At 52.3% G+C, this 23,841-nt stretch overlaps 1 protein-coding gene across 1 annotated transcript; it reads right to left on the minus strand.

The window, feature by feature from the left end:
* Window positions 1-966: 966 nt before the first annotated feature.
* REN (renin) lies at window positions 967-13,772 on the minus strand. Its single transcript, XM_047753014.1, has 10 exons — window positions 13,671-13,772; window positions 9,133-9,283; window positions 8,443-8,566; window positions 7,255-7,373; window positions 6,124-6,320; window positions 3,777-3,785; window positions 3,124-3,243; window positions 2,611-2,755; window positions 2,254-2,352; window positions 967-1,331 (listed from the first exon to the last, which is right to left on the minus strand). The coding sequence occupies exons 1-10, from the start codon at window positions 13,766-13,768 to the stop codon at window positions 1,170-1,172; spliced, it is 1,224 nt and encodes a 407-aa protein (XP_047608970.1). The 5' UTR covers window positions 13,769-13,772; the 3' UTR covers window positions 967-1,169.
* Between the last annotated feature and the right edge of the window lie 10,069 nt (window positions 13,773-23,841).

Genomic DNA, 23,841 nt, shown 5'->3' on the forward strand with positions numbered 1-23,841 from the left:
GGACCTGCATCAGTGGCTTCAGGTGGATGCTGTCTTTCATTCCTGAAGCTACACATCCCCTGCAGACAGTCCAAGGGGTGCGGGTGGGAGAAGACCACCTGTTGAGTCCCATGTCTTGAGATGGAGGGTGGCAGTGCATACATGTGTGTGCTTGTGCACCTCTGAACCCGTATGTGTAAGGTGGGAAACCCCCAGGACTGGAGTCAAATGGGCAGTGTGCTAGTCTCTCTCTTTTTTTAGGGCCACTCCCATGGCCTATGGGAGTTCCCAGCCAAGGGGTTTTCCTGGAGCTGCAGCTGCCAGCCTATGCCACAACCACAGCAACGCCAGATCCGAACTGCGTCTGCAACCTACGCCACAGCTCATGGCAACGCTGGATCCTCAACCCACTGAGCGAGGCCAGGGATCGAACCTGCGTCTTCATGGATATTAGTTGAATTCATTACTGCTGAGCCACAACAGGAACTCTGCAGTGTGTTCGTCTTGATTTTGCACACTTTACTGAACAATCTTGGCCAAATGCTTTCATTCTCCAAGCTTCAGTTTCTCTGCATGTAAAAAGGTAGTGTCAGTAGGATCTCTGGTGGTCTACATTTTCAGGTGTCGGCACCTTAGACTGCCTGTGGAAATGACTATGTGGGGCAGGGGGTTGCAGTGCCTGAGCGCAGAGCCTGAGCTTGAAGCTGGCTTCCATGAGCTGGGAGCATATTCCTGACCCACGGTCCTCTGCCACAGCGCTAGCCCTGGTCCTTGAGGGGCTGGCTCTCTGCAAACTTCCCATCCAAGGTTGTGTAAACAACTCCATTTGGGCCCCAGTGATGTTGGACAGATGGCATCAGCCCTGCACGCACGCAGGAACCTGCACGCGTGAGTGAATGTGTAGTTTGTCATTCTGTCACGTTCCTGTCTGCACATGATCTCACGGCTGTGCCTCCCTCTGTTACAAATTGCCGTGAAACCAGGTGCCATGAGGCTGTGAACATGAAGTTTTTATTTGTCCTCAAAGCAGGAAGAGCCGATGCTGGGGGCAGGACACACATCCAGGAGGTGCTCCAAGCCCTGTGCCCCTGAGTAAGGACACAAGCATAGGCGGGGTGGGGATGGGTCACAGAGAGTGATGTAGCTCTGGGCTAGGGCCGAGTGCAGGGCCTGCAAGGCAGCAGTGGGCCTCAGCGGGCCAGGGCAAAGCCAATGCGATTGTTACGTCGATCAAACTCCGTGTAGAACTTGCGGATGAAGCTGGCACCAAGGACCCAGACAGGTCCGGTGGGCGGTGGAACGTCCAGACCGTGGAGGGCCAGTGTGCACAGATCATCGTTATTGTAGGGGTCCTGTCGGGAAGCAAGAGGGTTTCCCCACCATTTAAATAAATAAATAAAGTGGGGAAGTTCCCATTGTGGCGCAGTGGTTAACAAATCCGACTAGGAACCATGAGGTTGCGGGTTTGGTCCCTGGCCTTGCTCAGTGGGTTAATGATCCGGTGTTGCAGTGAGCTGTGGTGTAGGTTGCAGACGCAGCTCGGATCCTGCGTTGCTGTGGCTCCGGTTCGACCCCTAGCCTGGGAACCTCCATATGCCGAGGGAGTGGCCCAAGAAATAGCAAAAAGACAAAAAAAAATTAATTAAAAAAAATAAAGTGAATAAAGGTATAGGAGCATAGTGTTACTGGGGGAATTTGATGAGAAAATGAAGCTCAGGAAACGAGCATCATTTAGGAGTGATTTCTAAATGTGACTGCACATTAGAATCACCTGACTTTTGAAAACACTGATGCTCAGGAACCACTCCCAGAGGTAACAATAGGTATGGGGTGGGGCTTTTTACTGGGATATTTATTTATATATTTATTGTCTCTTTTGCCTTTTCTAGGGCCGCTCTTGCAGCATATGGAGGTTCCTATGCTAGGGGTCTCATTGGAGCTGTAGCCGCCGGCCTACGCCACAGCCACAGCAACACAGGATCCGAGCTGCGTCTGTGACCTACACCACAGCTCACGGCAACACTGAATCCTTAACCCACTGAGCAAGGCCAGGGATTGAACCGCAACCTCATGGTTCCTAGTCGGATTAATTAACCACTGAGCCACAACAGGAACTCCTTTACTGGGATTTTTAAAAGCTCCCAGGTGATTAATGTGCAGCCAAGTTTGAGAACCACTGGTCTAGTCTATATTGTGTACATAATGACGTGTCTCTTTTTGAGGGCCCCTGCCCACCCTTCCTCCCTGTTGCCCAGGGGCAGACAGGAGCCTCACCTGTAAGACGTAGTCCGCACTGGTGAGCGTGTAGGCTCTGCCTCCGAGATGGAAGGAGATGTCGGGGAGTGTGGGCACTTGGTTACAGTTCACAACATACTGGTGGTGGGAAGGGTGAATGGAGCTCCCTTGAGTGTGGGAGGTCCCCTAGTGGACACAGCCCTGTGCTTGTGGCCTGATCCCTCTGCTGGAGAGGGCTGGGCACAGTCCTCTTCCTCCACCCAAGGGACCAAACCACACAGGGGGAGCATGTCAGGGGCAGAGAGGAAGGCTTGAAATAGTCTCATTTGGGACCTCATGCTTCCTGTCTCCACCCCCCACCCCGATCCAGGGCGTCCGTCCTCCCTCGCTCCTTACTTCATCCGTGCTCAGCTCCTTGGCCCCCAGGGTCTCCATGAGCAGCCTCAGGGAGCTAGTGGGACCTGAGATGTAGGATGCCCCGGTATCCACCACCACCATGCAGCCCTCCTCACAGAGCAAGGTAGCCGACCTCACAGACACCCTGGGGGAGGCCACAGTCAGATAGACAGATGGACAGAGGGCTGATGGGCACCCCCAGGCTGCATAGCATTCCTGAGTGAGCACAAGTGATTGGGGGGCCATGCTGGTGATGCAGTGAAAGATGGGAAATGCATGAGCTGGAGAAGGAAAAGTGCCGCCCCCTCCCTCAGCACATGGCTTAGCTCAGGAGGTCCCCCCTCCCCTCTGACCCACATACGTCAGTGTTCCCATCCCTGCACAAAGCAAGCAGAGAGCAAATGTTGGTTGAGCCTTAAGAAGCGGCTGCTTTAGGAGAGAGGAAAGGATGGTAGCCCCACCCCCAGCAGCAGCAGCATTTGGGGAGCATGAGGAGGGCTGGTGATTCCTGACCCTTTCATTTTGATCTGCCAGGAGCCAGTCTTGCTGATGCTCACGTAGTGGAAACTGTCCTGGTAATACTGGGGGTCACTGCCGCCCAGCACAATCTCTCCCCCCAGCAACTGGGAATTCCTAAAAGGAAGATCAGAGGCTCTTGGAGACCCACAAGCTCTGGGACTGAGTGATGTCAGCAGCAAGGGAAGTTGGGCACAGGTGCAGGTGAGGCAGAGGAAGGGGGGATGGATGGCAAGGCTCTGAAGCTGTAGAACATATGGCATCTCCGCCTTTCTTGCCCTTCCCCAAGCCCAATCAGAGGTAGTTCCAGGATAGTCCAGCTGCACCCAATAAGGCATCCCCAGAGAGGTCATAGAAAAGGAAGAAGCACTAGGGCAGTGAGTAGAATGCAAACAAGATGCAAATCAGCCCCACCCTCGCTTGGGTTTGGGGAGCTGCAGTCTGAGCAGGTGCATGGGGTGTGGGATGGGCCTCTAGGAGCAGTCAGGTGGGGGTGGACAGGGGCCTGGGGCGAGCAGGAAGGAGGGGCGGAGCCCTTTGGCATCCCACAAAGCCTGTAGAGGTAAGTTTTGGGCAGGTGGCATGTGAGATTCTGGGCCAGGTGCTCTGGAGGGTCAGGGCCAAGTTGGGGGGCTTTCCATCTCCCTTACTTGGAATTTCTGCAGAGAGAGAAACAGCAGAAGGGAAGCCTTTGGTTTCAGGTATGCCTCAGCAGCCTATTGCTGGGTGGGTATTATACACTTTACCCTACAGCAGTGGCATCACCAAAAGGTCAAGTCACTTGTCTAAAGTCACCCTGGCGGCGAGGGGGCTGGAGCCAGGGCTCCTGGTGTCCTGTCCAAAGCAGATGCCTGTCCTTTCCCCTCCTCCAAGGGGCACTGTGCCTCCCACAGCTCAGGGCCTACCTTAGGGCTGGTTTTCAGCATGTGTGAGTGTGTGTGTTTGTGTAGGGTTTCCCAGCATTTGTAATAGGAGGCATGTGGACGTGCACATGGGTGTAGGTTGCACATATCTTTGGTGCAAGTGCAACTAACTTCATTTTTTTTTTTTTTAGGGCAGCACCTGTGGTGTATGGATATTCCCAGGTTAGTGATTGAATCAGAGCTGCAGCTGCCGGCCTACACCCCAGCCACAGCAACACCAGATCTGAGCTGCGTCTGTGATCAGGAGTTCCCGTCGTAACTCAGCAGAAACTAATCTGACTCGTATCCAGGAGGACCGCAGGTTTGATCCCTGGCATGTGAACTCCTGATCACAGCTCATGGCAATGCCGGATCCTTAACCCGCTGAGCGAGGCCAGGGATTGAACCCTCATCCTCATAGATACTAGTTAGGTTCATTACCACTGAGCCACAACGGGAACTCCCAACTACCTGCTTTTTTATAAATCCAGTACATCTGCGCATGTGCTAGCACAAGTTTCCGACACTTCAAGCTCACTCTGGATGTTCCCTCATCATCCCAGACAAAAGGAAGAGGCAGGCCCTCTGCTCCGCAAGGCCTGCCTTCATCCTGTTTCCAGGGATCCTCCTCCCTTCCATGGCCTCCAGGTTCCTGTGCCCTTAATTACCTCCTCTGTTCCCCCCACACTTCCGCCCTCTCGCTTTCCACTGGCTTCTTCCTCCACCTGCAGGCACACTCTGACAGCCGCCAGCACTGGGAAACACCCACCCTTCTTTCCTCTGCTTCTCTCCGCAGCTCTGCCCTCCCCACCACCTGACATTCCCTTCTCTTTCAAGCTCCTCAGGGCAGCCTGCATGTGCTTTTCCCTTCCCGATGCCCACAACCACCTCTCCGCTGCCTTTGCCATCTGGCCCGGCCCGGCCTCTAAAACACCTCTTCCCAAGACTGCTCCTGACAGCAAACTGGGGGCCTTTTCTCGATCCCTCCCTTTCTACCAAACCAGACCCCCCTTTCCATTTTATCTCTGTGATTTCTCTAGACGCTGAGCCTCCCTTCGGGCCTCACTGCTATCAGCTTCCCGTTCTCAGCCGTATGATCTCTTGTCTCCAGCTCAGCCCAGCAGCTCAGAGCAGATCACAGCTCTGTTCAGCAGCTGTTAACAGCTTCCCCAAGGCTGGCTGAACTGCACATACTCAGCCTAGAGTTGAAAGCGGGTTGGGGGGGAGGGTGGAGTTTCAGGCCCTGTTGTTGTTGCTGCAAATCACGTTGTCATGCTTCTTGTCTTCCCTGCCAGATTGTAAGTTCTGTGAGGGCAGGGACTCTGTCTTGTACACTGCATTCGTGGCTGTACCCCCAGAGCCTCCTACAGTGCTGGCCACATCAGCACCTGCTATTTGTTGAACCAGTGAATGAGTAGATAAATGAAGGAATGGGTGAGAGGAGCCAGGGACCCTCACAGTGAGGTCACCGGTCATGGCAATGTCTTAGTTCCCATCACCCTCACCCTGCATTCTCCTCTTGTTCTAGGGCAGTGCTGTCTAAAAGAACTTTCTGCAAGAATGTAAATCTCCTCCACCCAACATGGTAGCCACTAGCCACTGTGGCTATTGCATACTTGAAATGTGTGGTGTGACTAAGGACTTGAATGCCTACCTTTCTTTTTTTTTGCCTTTTTAGGGCCTCATGCATGCGAGGCATATGGAGGTTCCCAGGTTCGGGAGTCTGATCAGAGCAGCAGCCGCTGGCTTACACCTCGGCCACAGCAATGCCAGATCTGAGCTGCGCCTGCGACCTACACCACAGCTCACGGCAACACCAGATCCCACGCCACGGATCAAACTTGTCCTCCTGGATACTAGTCAGATTCGTTTCCGCTGAGCCATGACAGGAACTCCTGAATGCCTAAGTTTACTTCATTCTAATTAATCTGAATGTAAGCATCAGCTTCACATTGGGTAGTTGAACTCTAGCTATGGATTGAATACCACCTGATCACGAATGCGTCGAAACCCTGGCCCTGAACTCTCTTCCCACTCTCCCAGCTCTCCTGCCTCCTGCCTTTTCCCAGCCTCTGTCGCTGGAGTCCAGGCCCACCTGCTGTAGTAGACGGAGAAGACGTCCTCCTTCAGCACCTTCTGGGAGAGGATGTGGTCAAAGACGGGGGTGACCCCGCCGACGGCCTGAGCAGGGAAGCCCATGCCCAGAACACCATCGAACTTGGCCAGCATGAAGGGGATCAGGGGCAGCTCTGTGACCTCTCCAAACGTCTGTGTGACTGTGAATCCGCCCACCTGTGGGAGAAAGGACCAGAGGAGACCAAGCCCATGACCCATCCCCTGGCCAGGGTCTGGTCTAGGCTTCTCCTCTGGGGGCGGTGGCAGGGGGAGGGAGGGGACGGACATGCATGCTCCAGCGTGTGAAACTTTGGGGTAAGACCATTTCAACAATCCTACGTGCCAGGCTCTGGGGTCCAGAGAGAACTGAGGTTGCCCAGTGACTGGAAGGGGCAGAGGCTGAGAAGCAGTAGTAGAGGATGCCAGGAGCTCCCAAGTGGTCCAGCTTCCACATGGGCAAGACTGGCTGTTGGGCCCCTACCCACATGAGAGGCTAAGGATTTCTTTAGCACAGCCAGGCCTGCTCTTTGACCTCCGGATTTCACTGAGAGGTGGAGGAGTGAGGGCTCATAGTGATTCCCTCTCAGTCGCATGCATACCCTCCCCCTAACTCTGTCCAGAGCAGTGGCTGGAAAACCCTAGAAAGGAGAGGAGGGTCAGACACAGGCCAAATGACAAAACCAGACCTTGATCCCAAACTCTAACCTCAACTATGACCCTAAAACCCAGGCCTGGCCCCAAAAGTGATGCTGTTCGTAATGTCCACAGTTCCCCTGACTCTGACCCTGCATTTCGGTCTTAGCATCTGGGAAAGAGCCCAGTCAGAGCTCAGGCAGGTTACTTGACTGGAGGCCGCAGGGCTCAGGACAAGCCCTATGTGTGCATTCAATGCAAAAGTCTCCACTGATCACCCAGGCTGAGCCAGGAGCTCAGGTCTGCTCTGCCCCAGGTGCTGCTCAGAGAGAATTACTGGAGAAGGATGCTTCTCGACTCCCCAGGCTCCAAGGAGGGCTGGCCCCCACCTTCCCCAGCCATGGGCCCTAGGGCCGCAGGAGAGGTCTAGGGACAAGAAGGGCAGGGGGGTCGGATGACCTGGGACAGCCCCACTTACAGTCACTAGGTCCTGGCTCAGGAAGCCTTTGACCTTCCCGGACCCATAGTGGATGGTGAATTCCGTCCCATTTTCCACATAGCTGGAGGATTCCGAGGAGTCGTAGAGGCTGTGAATCTCTGCCAGGGGGACATAAGCTCAGGGTCAAGAGAGGCCCAGGCAGGGCTGGTGTGTTGAGGCCTGAGTGCAGGGATGGGGAGGCCCTGAGCTCGGAGGCTTGAAAATGTGTTTCACCAGTCAAGGACTGTGTTTCTTGGGCCTCTGTCATGTGCTCATATATCTGAGTTTTGTCTCAAAGTTTTTCGTTTGTTTGTTTTTTGCTTTTTAGGGCTGCACCTGCGGCATATGGAAGTTCCCAGGCTAGGAGTCGAATCGGAGCTGTAGCTGCCGGCCTACGCCACAGCCACAGCGACACCAGATCCAAGCCGTATCTGTGACCTACACCACAACTCACCTCAACGCTAGATCCTTAACCCACTGAGTGGGGCCAGGGATTGAACTCACATCCTCATGGATACTAGTCGGGTTCGTTTCTGCTGAGCCTCAATGGGAACTCCTCAAATGAATTATTTTATTTATTTGTTTGTTTATTGTCTTTTTTTGTCTTTTTAGGGCCACACGCATGGCATATGGAGGTTCCTAGGCTAGGGATCTAATCGGAGCTACAGCTGCCGGCCTACACCACAGCCACAGCAATGCCAGATCCGAAGTGTCTGCGCCTACACCACAGCTCGCAGCAACGCCGGATCCTTAACCCACTGAGTGAGGCCATGGATCTAACCTGCAACCTCATGGTTCCTAGCTGGATTTGTTTCCGCTGCATTACGACAGAACCCCCAAATGGAGTAGTTTTGAAGTAATTGCTAACACTGGGATGAAGGGAAGATTCTGGTCACAGTAAGCACTCCATATGTTCACAAAGAATTCAGATCTCTTGGTCTCAGCAAGAGTGAGAAATGGCTCCTGGGGGAAAAATGTAATTGTAATGTATACATGTAAGGATAACCTGACCCCCTTGCTGTACAGTGGGAAAAAATAATAATAAATAATTAAAAAAAAAAAAAAGAAAGAAATGGCTCTTGGAGACTGCTTTTCTACCTTGGTGGCCATATCAGAAAAACGGGGGACATTTTCTGTGTGACAAGGCAGGGGCTTTGAGGGGGAGGCACCCCAGGTCCTGAGTCTCACCACAGGCCGTGTAGAGAGGGCTGCATTTGGTGGAGGGCACCCAGAGGTTGGCCGAGCCTGTGTCGAAGATGACTTTGAAGGTCTGTGGCGGGGTGCCAATGCCGATCTCGCCATAGTACTGGGTCTGTAGGGGTGAAAGGAAAAGGTGGCTAGAGGGGCCTTGGGCCTTGGGGTCTTGCCTGATCCTGCCCTTTGGCACTTGGTGGAAGATGAGACAGACGATGCAGCGTCTCTGGGCTTCCATGTTCCAGCAGAGATGGGGTGGGAGGCTTAGCGCTGCCTCAAGACTTCCCAGGAAGTGGGAGGCTCAGTGAGGCAAGATCGCAGAGTAAAAGTACTGAAAACGAAGCAGGAAGGTGCTGCACGCTTTGGGGAACCAGTGATGAAATAAGTACTCAAGGTGCACTGAGCCTTGTCACAGAAACCACGTCTGAGGTCACACTCCCCTCCCACCCCCTCCTCCCGCCCACTAGTGACACCTGGGCGTGAGGCCCAGAGCCTGGATTCTTGAGTTCGAAACCTGACCCTGTCTCAGTGTTCCTTCCTGCCCTCTATGCCTCAGGCTTTCCAGCTGTGACATGGGGATTTTGTGAAGTGCTAGTGCCCCTCAGTAACTTGGTCAAAGACAGAGTGGAAAGAGCTAGGAAGGCCTTTGGCCCAAGGGAGCAAGGGACCGAGCTGGGCACTCACATCCAGGTAGTTGGTGAGGACCACGGGGCTGGTTCTGTTGCCAAAGGAGAGTCTCTTGCTGAACTGGCTCCACTCAGCACCCAGCCTGGCCATGTCCACGCCTCGCTCCTTCAGGCTTTCCCGGATTGAGGGCATTTTCTTGAGGAAGATCCTGGCCCGTGATGGAGTGAGAAAAAGTAGAAGAGCCCTGTACTCCCCCATTATAATGGTAGAGTTCCAGAAGCTTCTAGTACATCTACCCTAACCTTAGTCCAGGCACCTAAGAATCACTCTTGCGCCCTTAACCCTCTGAAAGAGAATGTATAGACCTCTGTGGTCACCTGCTCTGGTATTAAAAAACCCTAAACTGGAGTTCCCGTCGTGGCTCAGTGGTTAAAGAATCCGACTAGGAACCGTGATGTTGAGGGTTTGATCCCTGGCCTTGCTCAGTGGATTAAGGATCTGGCGCAGCCGTGAGCTGTGGTGTAGGTTGCAGACGCGGCTCGGATCCCGTGTTGCTGTGGCTCTGGCGTGGCCGGCGGTTAGAGATCTGATTGGACCTCTAGCCTGGGAACCTCCATATGCTGCGGGAGCGGCCCAAGAAATGACAAAAAAGAAAAAAAAAAAAAACCCTAAACTAACTCCTTCCTGATGTCTGATTTTACTCCTTACCACTGCAAGGCCATTCATTCATTCACTCATTCATTCCATAATCACACATTGAACATAATCACACATCCTCACCTGCTCCAGCAGGCGAGGAGACAGAGGACGAAATGGCACTGACTTCCCCTCTAAGGAGGTGAAGGCTGGGAGTGCCCCCTTCAAAGCTGGACAGGAGGAGGCAATGCAACTCACGGCCTGCAGGTGGCAGCAGGCACCTGCCGTGGCCCGAGGGGCTCCCTGATGCCTTTGGCAGGGGCCCAGCCCCGTGTGTGTGGTGAAGTGGACCCATTGAGCTGGGTGCGGCAGGGGAGAGGCAGGCATCTCCAGAGTGCCTGTGCAGCCTCTTTGGAAAGAGGTACTTTCCTGAGCTAAATCCCAGTTCCTCTGCTTCTCGTCCTGACAAGGAGTTCCCGTTGTGGCGCAGTGGAAACGAATCCAACTAGTAGCCATGAGGATGAGGGTTTGGTCCCTGGCCTTGCTTGGTGGTAAAGGATCTGGCATTGCCGTGAGCTGTGGTGTAAGTCACAGATGCAGCTCAGATCTGGTGTGGCTCTGGCTGTGGCATAGGCCGGCCACAGCTCCAATTCAACCCCTAGCTTAGGAACTTCCATATGCCACAGGTGTGGCCCTAAAAAGCAAAAAATAAAAAACATATATATGTAAATATTAAAAAAAGAGACCTGGGAAACTCGCAGCATACTGAGCTGCCACCACATAAATGCCAAACACTCTGTGCACCACCCCCATCCATGTGATCCTCAGAATAGGTCTAAAGCTGGCTGTCATTGTCCTCACTTTATGATAAGGGATGAGGTGACAGAAGCAAAGGAGCAGGGATTCAAAGCGGCGTGTCTGGTCCCATTTCCCATATAGAGTCTGTTGGGTGCCCATATGAGGCTGTGCACCCAAACCCAGCGGAACATGTCCCGAGTTGTTGCAGGGGTGGGGGGTGGGGCAGCAGGGAGGTCCCGGGGTTGAAGCCCAGCATCTGGAGCATCCCTCTTCCTTTCCCTGCACTTCCACTGTCCTTTCCTTCTCACACCCCACACGCCCTGTGTACCCTGTGATGCCCACAAAACATGAATGCAACTTTCATGCCTGTTAGTGTAATATTTTAATAACTTGTCACATTTGTAACAGTCTGCTGGTCAACAAAGTATTTTCATAATTATGATCTTATTTAGTTCTCAGCCATCTCATGATTTGGGTAATTTTACTATTCTTACTTTACAGATGGCAAAATGGAGGAGCAGAGAAGCGTTGATCCCTCAGAGGGCTCATTTTCCACTCTTTACTCTGAGCAGTCTCTGCCCTGGACCTTTTTTTTTTTTTTTTTTTTTTTTTGCTTGCTTGCTTTTTAGGGCTGTACCTGCGGCATATGGAGGTTCCCAGGCTAGGGGTCTAGTTGGAGCTACAGCTGCTGACCCACACCACAGCCACAGCAATGCAGGATCCGAGCCACGTCTGCAAACTCTACCACAGCTCACAGCAACGCCAGATCCTTAACCCACTGAGTGAGGCCAGGGATCGAACCTGCAGCTTCAAGGTTCCTAGTCGAATTCATTTCCGCCGCGCCACAATGGGAACTCCTGCCCTGGACCTTTACTTTTACCTTTTTCCTTTTAGACATTCCCTCCCATCTCCCCTTCCCCTTCCGTTCACTCCAGCCCTTTTCCCTGGGAGCCCAGCATGCACCCCACCTCTGGAAGCTTGCTACACGAACTCCCTTCTCACTGGTCTCACCTTTACTTGGGCTCCCGGTGCTCACAGCCAGCACTGCACAGGCACAGGCTCATGGAGGTGATGCTGTCTGGTGGTTGTCAGGACATGCTTGAATCCCTTCCTACCTGTGTGATCCTGGGCAATTTACCCAACCTCTCTGGGCCTTTTCTGAGCCTCCACTCATTCCTTTATAAAAGTGGCCTTAATGGTAGTACCTACCTCCAGGAATCACTGTGCAAGTTAACTGAGCTGCCCGCTTCTCAGAAAATGTAAAAGGCCTTTGTGTAGGTAAAGGTGATGACAGCACCTTGAGAATGGCGTCTGGCACTCAGATCTCCCAAAGAGCCTTGCGTTGTGCCCTGCACATAGCAGGTGGCAAAATTCCTGTAAGTTTGTTTTGAAACCCTGACTCTCTCTCCACCCTGGCCAAATTCCATTGTTTTTCTTTTTTTCTTTTTTCCTGCACCCAGGAGATGCAGAAGTTCCTGGGCCAGGGCTCCAACTGGCACCACAGCAGTGGTAACACCAAAGCCTCAGCTGGCTGGGCCACGAGGGAACTCCTCCATTCTCTCTCTCTCTCTTTTTTTTTTCCTGCTTTTTAGGGCCAATCCTGCTGCATATGGTGGTTCCCAGGCTAGGGGTCGATTGGAGCTACAGCTACTGGCCTACACAACAGCCACAGCAACGCAGGATCCGAGCCGCATCTGCGAACTACACCGCAGCTCACAGCAATGCCAGATCCTTAACCCACTGAGCAAGGCCAGGGATTGAACCTGTGAGCTCGTGGTTACTAGTTGGGTTGTTAACCACTGCGCCACAATGGAAACTCCCATGCTCTGCCTTTATCCTGGGGGTGGGCGCCAGGCTCAAGTTCATGCTGCTGGGAAGCACCCAGTCTCTCCTGTCACACCCCCCACCATGGCAGCCACTCTCCACAAACCTCGGAGCAGGGGAAAGGGGCTTTGGAAACAAAGGGCTCAGTGTGTGCCCAGGATCAGCCTCTTATGTGCGACCTCCCTAAGCTTCAGTGTCCCCAGCTGTAAAGTGGGACTGTTGCCTTGTTGGAGGGATGATCGGAGATGAAATATGAGAAACGATTCTGTGAAATCTTCAGCATTTTATAGGCTTAGCACCTATTACTGTTATCAAACCCTTTCCTGGTTCCATCCACACTCCCCAACCTGAAACCCTTTCTCCACAAAGCCCTCCCCCGCTTCGAGCTGCCTTAAGCCTTTCTTTTAACAGTTGTGACAAATCACCCTGTAGTATGAGAACAGCTGGTGTTTTCCAGCATGCCTGCACCAGGCTGAAGGATTACATGCAATATCTCCTTCAGTCTTCAAAGCAGCTCTGTAAAATGGATGCTCTTCTTATCCTTGGTTTAAAAATGGTAAATTGAGGAATTCCTCTTGTGGCTCAGCAGTTAATGCACCTGACGGGCATCCATGAGGATGCAGGTTTGATCCCTGGCCTCGCTCAGTGGATTAGGGATTCGGCATTGCCGTGAGCTGTGGTGTAGGTTGCAGACGCGGCTGGGATCCTGTGTTGCTGTGGCTATGGCGTAGGCCAGTGGCTACAGCTCCGATTTGACCCCTAGCCTGGGAACCTCCATATGCCTTGGGTGTGGCCCTAAAAAGCAAAAATAAATAAATAAAATAAAAAATAAAAATAAATAAATTTTAAAAACAGGCAAATTGAGATCTGGAAAGGTTCCATATCTTGTTCATGGTTTCAGAGGTAGCTGGTTCTGCTAGTGGAGCAGAATTTAAACTTAGAAAATTCAAATCTAGAAGCCTGATGTTTAACCACTATGTCACACTGCTTCCCTGGTGGACTGAACCATACCTCGCCCTTCTTAGTGATTAGGCTGTGAGCTCCTGGAAGGCAGGGAGCATGTCTCAGTCATCTCTGGATCCGCTTGCAGTGCCTAGTATGGTGGTCTGTGCAGGAAATGAAAGCTCAGGGCAGGGATAAAAAGACATGGCTTCCAGGCCTGATTAGTGCCATTGTTGGCTGTGTGACAGTGGGCTAGTCACCTGACCTCTCTGAATAAGACCATAAACCTCCCTGAGCGGCTGGTCATGAGGACAGCATGCTATTACATATCTGAAAGCTGAGGTGTTTGGAAAACAAGAATCCCTGAGCCCCTGCCAACCCCCTAACCCAGTTACCGACTGAAGGCGCCAGTGTCTGCAGGGAGACCGAAGGTGCAGGAGCCCCAAAGCACCAGCAGGAGTCCCCAGCACGGCATGCTGCTCCACCGGTCCATGCTCCACCTGGGTCCCCAGCCTTTCCTGGGATCCGATGAAGATCCCTTCTCTTTTTATAGTCTCCGCACTTGAGATGGCTGCGATTCTGTTCTGCCCTAATTTATTACCTGGGGTCAGATGGCAGGGCAGCAGTAATAAATCCCTCTGTGGGACCAAGCTAAGTGGGTGAAAGGTGATCAGGTTTCTGACACGGAGCAGGGGAGCTAGAAGGAGGAGGGCTGTGGGAAAGCAGAGCTGTGCCCACTGACGCCAGCAGCCCTGTCCCAGCCTGGACCTGTGACCCCTCAGGGAAGACAGGGGCGGATGAGAAATATCCCTGCTAGGGAACAAGGTCAGGGCTGGGACAGGCATAGAACGGGGGTTTCTAATCCCCCAGACAGTCTCCACGCCCCCTGTCTTGGAAGCTCTGTCCTCTTGTGTTAACCTTCGCTGTGCTTCTGACCGGCTTCTCCCAGGCTGCATCTCAGCATTCCCGTCTGAAACATGGGTGACTCCTCCTGGCTTATTTCCTGACAGACCCAGATACGGGGTCTCCATTGTGTCTCCCTCCATGTCTGTCAGCAGCAGCTGCTTATGGGAAAGTGCCTACAGCCTGATGGGAGAAGCAGCACCTTGTGTAGCCTCGGAGTAGGGGGCTTGGGGCAGAGGTTTGTTTGGACCTAGTATTGTTGGAAGGATGGACTTAGGGGTTTGGGGAAGCTTCTGCCAAGGAGTGAGGTGAGGCTCCTGGACTTGCCACCCCTGCTCCTTCTTCTGCTTGGGCCTCATGCCTCTCTGGCTGAGCCCTGCCTCTGTTCCTTCCCCTTTCTCTGTATTTCACAAGCAATCTGAGGCAGCTCAGCACACCCACACCTGGCTCCTAAGTCCCAGGATGGCTGTTATTTATTCAGCCTAGGGTGTCCTCTCCTGGCTTCTCCCTGCTCATCCTTCCGGGCCCACTTCAAATATCACTGCTTCCTGGAGTTCCCGTTGTGGCTCAGTGGTGGAGTTCCTGTCCTGGCTCAGTGGTTGACGAACCCGACTAGGAACCATGAGGTTGCGGGTTCAATCCCTGGCCCTGCTCAGTGGGTTAAGGATCCGGCATTGCCGTGAGCTGTGGTGTAGGTCAAAGATGCGGCTTGGATCCCATGTTGCTGTGGCTGTGGAGTAGGCTGGCAGCTGTTGCTCCGATGCAACTACTAGCCTGGGAATCTCCATATGCCGCGGCTGCAGCCCTGAAAAGACAAAAGACAAAAAAAAGAAAAAAGAAAAAAGAAAAAAAAAATCACTGCTTCCTCGGTGATGCAGGCACAGATTCAGCCTGGAATCGATGGTCTCTGCTGGGGGTGGGGGGCCCATAGTGCAGACACAAGCCTTCTAGGAGAGCACAGACCTCAACTGTCCTCTCTTAGAATTATTTCTGTGTATACATCAACCTCTTGCCCCAAATGGAGCTTAGTACTTATCAAGTGGCTGACCAGTGACCTGTGATGGGCAGTGAGAGAAGCCCTGGCACTGCTGTCAGGGACCTGGGGTCTGGTTCTGACTACCATGAACTTGCTGTGTGATGTGGGACACTTACCTCCACTCTCTGGGCTGCAGTTTCCAAATCTATATAATGAAGCAGATGCTGGATGGCCCCAGGGTGCCTTCCTGTGCGAACATTCTAGTATCCAAGTCCTGTGTCTTCAGTTCTGTGTTCTCTGCACCGACGGTAGGCAGTAAGGACGTAACCAGAGGAGCTAATCTTTGTTGCTAACATGCTGACTAATTAATGCATCTGGACCTCTGAAATTATCACACGCCTACCAAGTGATGAGAAGAATTTGTTGTTTCTTAGTATAAATTCTTAACTGGAGAATTTTCAAGCACTGTGGTTGGCAGTGGGAGAAGCATTTGAGGGCAGGGGAAGACTTTATAGAACCCCTCAAAATGGAAACATCTGCCTTGTCAGATTGAGTGAATATATATATATATATATATATATATATATATATATAGTCTTTTGTCTTTTTAGGGCCGCACCCACGGCATATGGAGGTTTCCAGGCTAGGGGTCGAATCGGAGCTCTAGCCACCGGCCTATACCACAGCCATAGCAATGCCAGATCCGAGCCGCATCTGTGACCTACACCACAGCTCATGGCAATGCCAGATCCTCAACCCACTGAGCAAGGCCAGGGATCGAACCCACAACCCCATGGTTCCTAGTCAGGTTTGTTTCCGCTGCACCATGATGGGCACCCGAGTGAATATTTATTAAACGTCCCTGTAGCTCTCAGTGCGCTTTCATTCCTCTTTCACTCATTAGCAAGTATTCACTGAGTATTTCTTTTATTTTTTGTCCTTTTTTTCTTTTAGGGCCACATATGGCACATGGAAGTTCCTGGGCTAGGGGTCGAATTGGAGCTACAGCTGCCAGCCTACACCACAGCTCTCAGCAATGCTGGATCCTTTGAGCAAGGCCAGGGATCAAACCTCATGGATCCTAGTCAGGTTCATTACTGCTGAGCCAACAACGGGAACTCCACACGGAGCATTCCTTCTACATCAGACACTTGTCTAGATGTGGTGTTACAACAATGACAGGAACTAACATGGTTCCTTCTCAGCAGCCCTGTGAAGTGGGGACCCTCACCCCCACTGCTCATACAGGAAGCTGAGGCTTCAGAGAACTTAGAGAAGGAAGAGCTGAGCTCTTTATCCTGTGGCTCTGGGCCCATTCCTGGGACTGTGGGTGTTAGATATGGGATGGAAAGGAGAGGAGTGCTGGGCTGTGGCTGAGTCTGAAAGCTGAGACTGACAAGCCCAAAGAGCTTTCTGTGGGAGAGAAGGAGCTTTTTAAATCCCCAGCTGGGCTGCGGTTTAGACACCCAGCACAGGGCAACAGAACCTCATGTGTATTTCAGGTCAGTACTCAGGATTCTTCTAGAGCAAAGGCATGGCCAGGTGGTCCAGGCAGCCGGTCAAGCCCTCTGCGGCCTCAGATTCTCGGACAATCAAAACCACCCTTCCTGCCCACATCCCCGTCTCCTGCCAATGTGTGCAGTGCACCTGTGTGCTGGCCCTGGGACCAGCAGTGGGCACAAGCGTGAATAAGAAAAGTTAATAACCAGAGTTCCCGTCATGGCTCAGTGGTTAACGAATCTGACTAGGAACCATGAGGTTTTGGGTTCGATCCCTGACCTTTCTCAGTAGGTTAAGGATCCGGTGTTGCCATGAGCTGTGGTGTAAGTTGCAGACGCGGCTTGGATCCTGCGTTGCTGTGGCTCTGGCGCAGGCCAGTGGCTACAGTTCCAATTAGACCCCTAGCCTGGGAACCTCCATATGCTGCAAGTGCAGCCCTAGAAAAGACAAAAAAAAAAAGAAAGAAAAGAAAAGTGAATAACCACCCCGAGAGAGGGATGCCTAACAATGTGAGGCCACTGAGAGGGTAACATGGCCTGGAAATGACAGTCTCTTGTTTCTCCTGGTGGCTCCGGCTCAGAGGCTGGGAGGGGCAGCCGTTCCATGCTCTTCTCTGAGGCTCCTCTCAGTCCCCCTCCACTTCTGTGGGCCAGAGATCCTAAGACCAGACACCGGTGACTGCATCCCAGCGAGACAGTTTGTGGCTTGTAGTCGGAATGAGCAAAGATCCCAAGAAAGTGGGTGACGGCTCCACGGATGCTTCACTGGGGGCGAGAAGCCCCAGGATCATAAAGGCCTTGAAGGATTTTCTGTGGGAATCAGAGCCAGACCCGTGTGTGTAGCCCCACCATATAGAGCTGACGTCCAGGACGTGTGGCAAGGAGGAGAATCTGGTTTTACTTTTGTTTTGAGGAAGAACAGCGCCATAGCCAGGACTGCCAATGAGAGTGAGTGCCTTGTAGGGCTCAGCTTCGATGCTGGACTTTTTAGGATTCCATGTGTTCCGATGCCCTGCCGGGTGGTCCGACAAGTTCCACCCCCATTTCCACAGTTGGGGTGGACTGATCCAGAAAGGCGGTGGGCCGGCCTTGAGAGTCTCCCTCTGAACTTGAGCCTGCCGGTGCCCTGGGCTGTGGGCGGGAAGGCGCGTGGGAAGGGACCCTTCTCAGGTTATCTCTCAGGCCCCATCAGCCCAGAGGTCTGGTGTTTCTCACAGAAGCCCCCTAGGGTCCCACATCCAGGCCCCAGGCTGCGTCGCCTCAAGGTCAGGGAAGGGATGCTGGCAGAGGCAGAGGGAAGGGCCATGTCGCACCTGCTCTTTCCCCTGGGGCAGACCCATGACGTGAGAACCTTTCCAAGAAGCGTAAATCCCTCGAAGGCTGGTCCTTTCCTCTCTCTTCGGATCCCATGGCCATGGCAGGGGTGTGCAGAGTGGGGGTGGGGGCTTCCCGAGGGCACGTGGGGCTCCAGAAATCTCTCAGGAGATAACTGGCCCCCAATCCCACTTTGCTCCATGGTAATGAGCCCAAGGGCATTTGGAATTGTGAGCGAGGCCTACTAAGGGGCCCGTGAAGGTCAAGGGTGAAGGGAGAGAAAGCTGGAGGGACAAAGAGCCTGCTTTCTGCAGCTTTGAAAGGAGCGTGGATTTCTTCCCAGCCAGCGTTAGTTTAGGAAAGTTCTTGCCGTGGTCACTGCTCCGGGGAAGGTGGTCAAGAGGTTGGACTTACTGTGGCATGGAGTTGGGGGGCTAAACATCCCTGGGCCGGTCTTGCTTCTGTTCATAAAAAGCAAAGGGGGAAGCAGGAGAAAAGGTAAAAATGGACATGTCTTTCCTTCCCTGTCCTCCTCCCCTTGTCACACTTGGCTCCCTGTCCGTGGAGGGTGCAGCTGGTTCCTTGGAAGAATTTTTCAATCAGATGGGAATGCTGAACTTAAAGAGATGAGCATCTGGGGACTTGAGAGGGAAGAAAAAGGACCCAGAATGGAGTTTAATAACCAGGCCAGGGCTGCCTTGTGTGGGTGGACCCTCCAGAGGGAATAATTACTTGGAAGGCATTGGGGCTGGGACCTGGAACACCTTGAAGCTGGGGGCAGGGCTGCAGAGAACCAAGTGTCCTTAGCTGTTTGTTCTGGGGAAGCTTGGAGGAACAGGAATTCAGCCAGGGTTGGGGTGATCCCAACCTGAGGTCTGCTGGAGTGGGGGCCCAGGAAAATTGAAGGTGGGTCACACAGGTCTTGAGAGTGGCAGGGGCCTGGGGGGAGGACAGGATGGGCAAAGGGGCAGGGGGCTTGGTGGGAGAGTCAGCTCAAAGGAGTGTTCCTGTAATGAGATGTACCCAATGTGGTGGGACCAGACACTGTATTTTGAGGCGTGAAAGCTAGAAACATAATCAAATGCTTTTCCGGAGTTCCCGTCCTGGCTCAGTGGTTAGCGAAGCCGACTAGCATCCATGAGGATGCGGGTTCGATCCCTGGCCTCACTCAGTGGGTTAAGGATCCGGCATTGCCGTGCGCTGTGGTGTAGGTGGTAGACACGGCTTGGATCTGGCATTGCTGTGGCTGTGGTGTAGGCGGGCAGCTATAGCTCTGATTTGATCTCTAGCCTGGGAACCTCCACATGCCACGCATGCAGCCCTAAAAAACAAAACAAAACAAAAATGAGAACCAGTCTCTCCAGCCCTGCTCCCAAACCCCAAACCCCATGCCCAGCCCTGCTCTATGGAGGCAACGCCTTTCAACCCTCTCAGCTATTTTGCTCTTGTTGATCATCCATATTCCTAAAGATTAAACTTAAACTTCTTTCTTTTTCTCTTTTCTTTTCTTTTCTTTCCTTCCTTCCTTCCTTCCTTCCTTCCTTTCTTTGTCTCTCTCTCTTTCCTTCCTCTCTTCTCTTCCCTCTCCCCCCTTCTCTTCTCTTTTTGTCTTTTTAGGGTCGAACTTGCCGTATATGGAAGCTCCTGAGCTAGGGATTGAATTGGAGCTGCAGCTGCCAGCCTATGCCATAGTCACAGTCACCCCAGATCTTAGCCATGTCTGTGACCTACACCAGATCCTTTAACCCACAGAGCAGGGCCAAGGATCGAACCTGAATCCTCATGGATACAAGTCAGGGTCTTAACCCACTGAGCCACGCAGGAATTCCTTAACTGCCATTTCTTTTCTTTTCTTTTCTCTTCTTTTTTTTTCTTTTCTTTTCTTTTCTCTTCTTTTTTTTTCTTTTCTTTTTTGCTTTTTAGGGCTGTGCCCGAGGCATATGGAGATTCCCAGGCTGGGGTTCGAATTGGAGCTACAGCTGCCGGCCTACCCCACAGCCACAGCAATGTAGGATCTGAGCTGTGTCTGCTACCTACACCACAGCTCATGGCAACGCTGGATCCTTAACCCACTGAGCAAAGCCAGGGATCAAACCCGCAACCTCTGGATACTAATAGGAGTTGTTTCCGATGCACCACAACAGGAACTCCCTGTATACACTGCTTGTTTTATAAATGTTTTCTGAGCCCTTCTGAGGAGATTCATTTATAGACTAATTTTCTTCATGGTGTCTCTGGTTTCTCTGTGTTTGCTGGCTTTGGTCTTCTCTTCCAAACGGGAAGTTTTCTTCGGGGTCTTGGAACAACTTGGCTTTCCATTCATGGTTAAGAGAGAGAGGTGGAGAAACACTGTGTAGGGGCAAGGTTCACAGCTGGTGTACCCCTCTCTCGATGGGGGTTCTAAGTAGGCATTTTCCTGGGGCACTGCCACAGATTGAATGTCTCCCAAAATTGTATGTTGAAATCCTAACCCTCAGTGTGATAGTATTAGGAAGTGGGGGGCTTTGTGGGTGATTCGGTCATGAGCATGGAGCCCTCATCAATGAGATTAGTGTCTTTTTTTTTTTTTTTAAGGCCAAACGCGGTATATGGAAGTTCCTGGGTAGGGGTCAAATCGGAGCTATAGCTGCAGGCCTGCACCACAGCCACAGCAACACCAGATACGAGTTGCATCTGAAACTTACACCAAAACTTACAGCAATACTGGATCCTTAACCCACTGAGCAAGGCCAGGGATTGAACCCACATTCTACTAGTCAGCTTCTCAACCGGGTGAGCCACAAGGGAACTCCCAGGTTAGTTTCCTTATAAAAGAGACCTCTCTTCCTTTCCATCATGTGAGGACACAACAAAAGCGCAGCCATCAATGAACCAGAAGGCAGACTCTCACCAGGCAATGAACCGGAACCCCTTGATTTTGGACTTCCCAGACTCGAGAACTGTGAGAAATACATTTCTGTTGTTTGTAAGCCACCCAGTCTGTGGTACTTAATTAAAGCAGCCTAAAAAGACCAGGATAGGAACCTTCCAATGTCAGTACCTGTCAGAACTTTCCTATTTGATGACTTGGTCCTTGCTGCCCAGATTCTGGGAAGAGACGGGGACTGGGCTAGGGGCTCACCCAGGCAGAATCTCACAGTTCACGCTCTGTTTTCTCTTTTTTTCCTCTTTTCAGTCACTCTCTTTATCCCCATCCTTATTGTGCTGTGACTCCCGTGAGTAGAGGTCCCTACCTGAGTCCTTAGAAGAGAAACCCTCTAGCTTCTCCCCAGTGGGATAGCCTGACTTTGCTGGCTGGAGAAAGGGGACCTGGAGAGTCTCATTTTCCAGGTAGAGATGTTCAGCCATTCCCCTGTTTTCAGTCTAGAATTTGTCCCAGACACCTCCAAGTATAGAGACTGGATCCTGGGTGACTCCTTTTTGCTGGCTCTGAGGTTGTAGCTTCCTTCATTCTGCCAAGCCCTCTGTCTCACTTCCAGTTTCAGTACCTGGTGATTAGTTCTCATCTACTGTGCTTTCCTGTCCCTTCTCTGTGTCCTTAGGAATTTATTCCTCTCTTACTCCTTTGCTGTCTTTTAAGGGTCTTAGGGACCAAGCAGACATAAATGGGTCAAAAGTGGTACTTTTTTTTTCTTTCTTTCTTTTTGCAGCCACATCTGCCACTTATGGAAGTTCCCCGGGCCAGGGCTCAAATCAGAGCTGCATCTGGGATCTACGCCTCAGCTGCGGCTATACTGGAAGCTTAACCCACCGAGCGAGACCAGGGATGGAACCCAAAAACTCACAGAGACAACATCAGGTCCTTAACCCACTGAGCCACAATAAGAACTCCAAAAGTGGTACTTTTGTACATTGCAAGATATGTGGACGAGACTATTGTTAAGACTATACTGGACAGGAGTTCCCATCATGGCGCAGCAGAAACAAATCCGACTAGGAACCATGAGGTTGCGGTTCGATCCCTGGCCTCACTCAGTGGGTTAAGGATCCGTCGTTGCCATGAGCTGTGGTGTAGGTTGCAGATGTGGCTCAGATCCTGAGCTGCTGTGCCTGTGGCATAGGCTGGCAGCTAGAGCTCTGATTGGACCCCTAGCCTGGGAACCTCCATATGCCGAGGGTGTGGCCCTAAAAAGACAAAAGACAAAAAAAAAAGACTGTACTGGACAGATAATAGAGAAAACATGGACAAGCAGAATCTGAGAAGGAGATGAAACTGGGGGGCCCTTTGTTGTGCTCTGGCTCTCCCAACAACCCAAACAGTCCTGCTGGCTTCCAGGCTCTCAGCTCTGAGCTGAGTATGGAAGCCCTTTGGGCTCTGATGTCTTTAAAATGGGAGAAGGGGGAGTTCCCTGGTGGCTCAGCATGTTGAGGATCTGGTGTTTTCACTGCTGTAGTTCTGGTTACTGCTGTGGTGCTGGTTCGATTCACATGCTGTGGATGTAGCAAAAAAAAAAAAAAAATGTCAGAGAAGCGTATGCTAGCTCCCCTGGGACTTGATATATCTCACCTACACATGACCAAGTCTGGACCTGGGCAAGCTGCTTCCAGAGAAAGAAAGTGACAGACAGAGGGGAAATTCAGATGCCTGGCACCTTTGAAGGGAGGAGGGCTGCTCTGGAGATTGCTAACCACACCCATGATGTCGTCAAAGGAGTCAGAGAAGGATGGGGGTAGAGTTACACCGGGTGCCAGAGACCTGCTTCCCAAGATGCATCATTCAGGAAAAGGGAGGGCCCTGCCACACAGCAGGGCCAGAGAAAAGAAAGACTGGTGTGTAGCAAGATTATGGTATTTGGCATTAGAATGTGAGAGTCTAACGCCCTGGCTCTGTGTGATTTTGGGCACACCATTCAATCTCTCCAACAATGCTGCTCACCTCAGGCCATTGTTGTGAGGTTCAGATGGAGTGGCCCTGTGCTTGGCACAGTATAGGTACTCAAATATGGCTTGTGTTTTTGTTTGTTTGTTTTTATCTTTTTAGGGCCGCACCCAAGGCATATGGAAGTTCCCAGGCTACGGGTGAATCCAAGCTATAGACACTGGCCTACACCACAGCCACAGCAACATGGGATCCGAGCCACACCTGCAACCTACACCACAGCTTACAGCAACGCCTGATCCTTAACTCACTGAGAGAGGCCAGGGAGTGAAGCTTTGTCCTCATGGATACTAGTCAGGTTCATTTCTGCTGAGCCACGACGGGAACCCCAGACTGTGCTTGTTAACATATTAAGAGAGATGCTAGAGGCACAAATCTCTCTGCCTCCTCCTACCCGCCCCCCCAACGCCTCCACCGCCCCCCACCATATTCCTTTGTTTAGGAGCATGAGACCAGCTCCCTCCCACTTTACCCCCAACCCCCCCCCCCTGCCCAGGGAAGAATGCCCAGGCCCTCCCGGTATTTTGCCCCTTGGGGACTGCCCACTGTCCAGTGATCCCAGGAAGGAGCAGATCTGAGCATGCCTAGGCAGCCCTACCTCCAAGTCTTTGGTCCCTGGTGCCCTACACTCAGAGCCCAGCCAGAAGTCTCAGGAGGTGAATGGGAGTCCCTGGGGCCCCTCCCAGCATCCAAAGTGCCCTGCACCTTCCCTCCCATCCATTAAGAGTCAGGCTGGGAGCCTCATGGAACCAGTGATCCCTTCATCCCATGGAGATCCCCACCCCTTCACAAGTCATGGGACCCCAAACTGCAAAGCCTGGAGTCTCACAGGCACAGGGCAGGAGGCACGGGATAGGTGGATCCAGCTCTCTTCCTGCTTACCTGCTGGAGGAGCTAGAACAGAGGTCCTGGAGGGCACTTGGGTGCAGTGGGAGCTGGTAAGGCCTGGAATGTAGTTAGACGGGCCATGCCACACACAGGGTCACACAGACACC

This window comes from Phacochoerus africanus, chromosome 11 (genome assembly GCF_016906955.1).
Source record: "Phacochoerus africanus isolate WHEZ1 chromosome 11, ROS_Pafr_v1, whole genome shotgun sequence".
Lineage (NCBI taxonomy): Eukaryota > Metazoa > Chordata > Mammalia > Artiodactyla > Suidae > Phacochoerus > Phacochoerus africanus.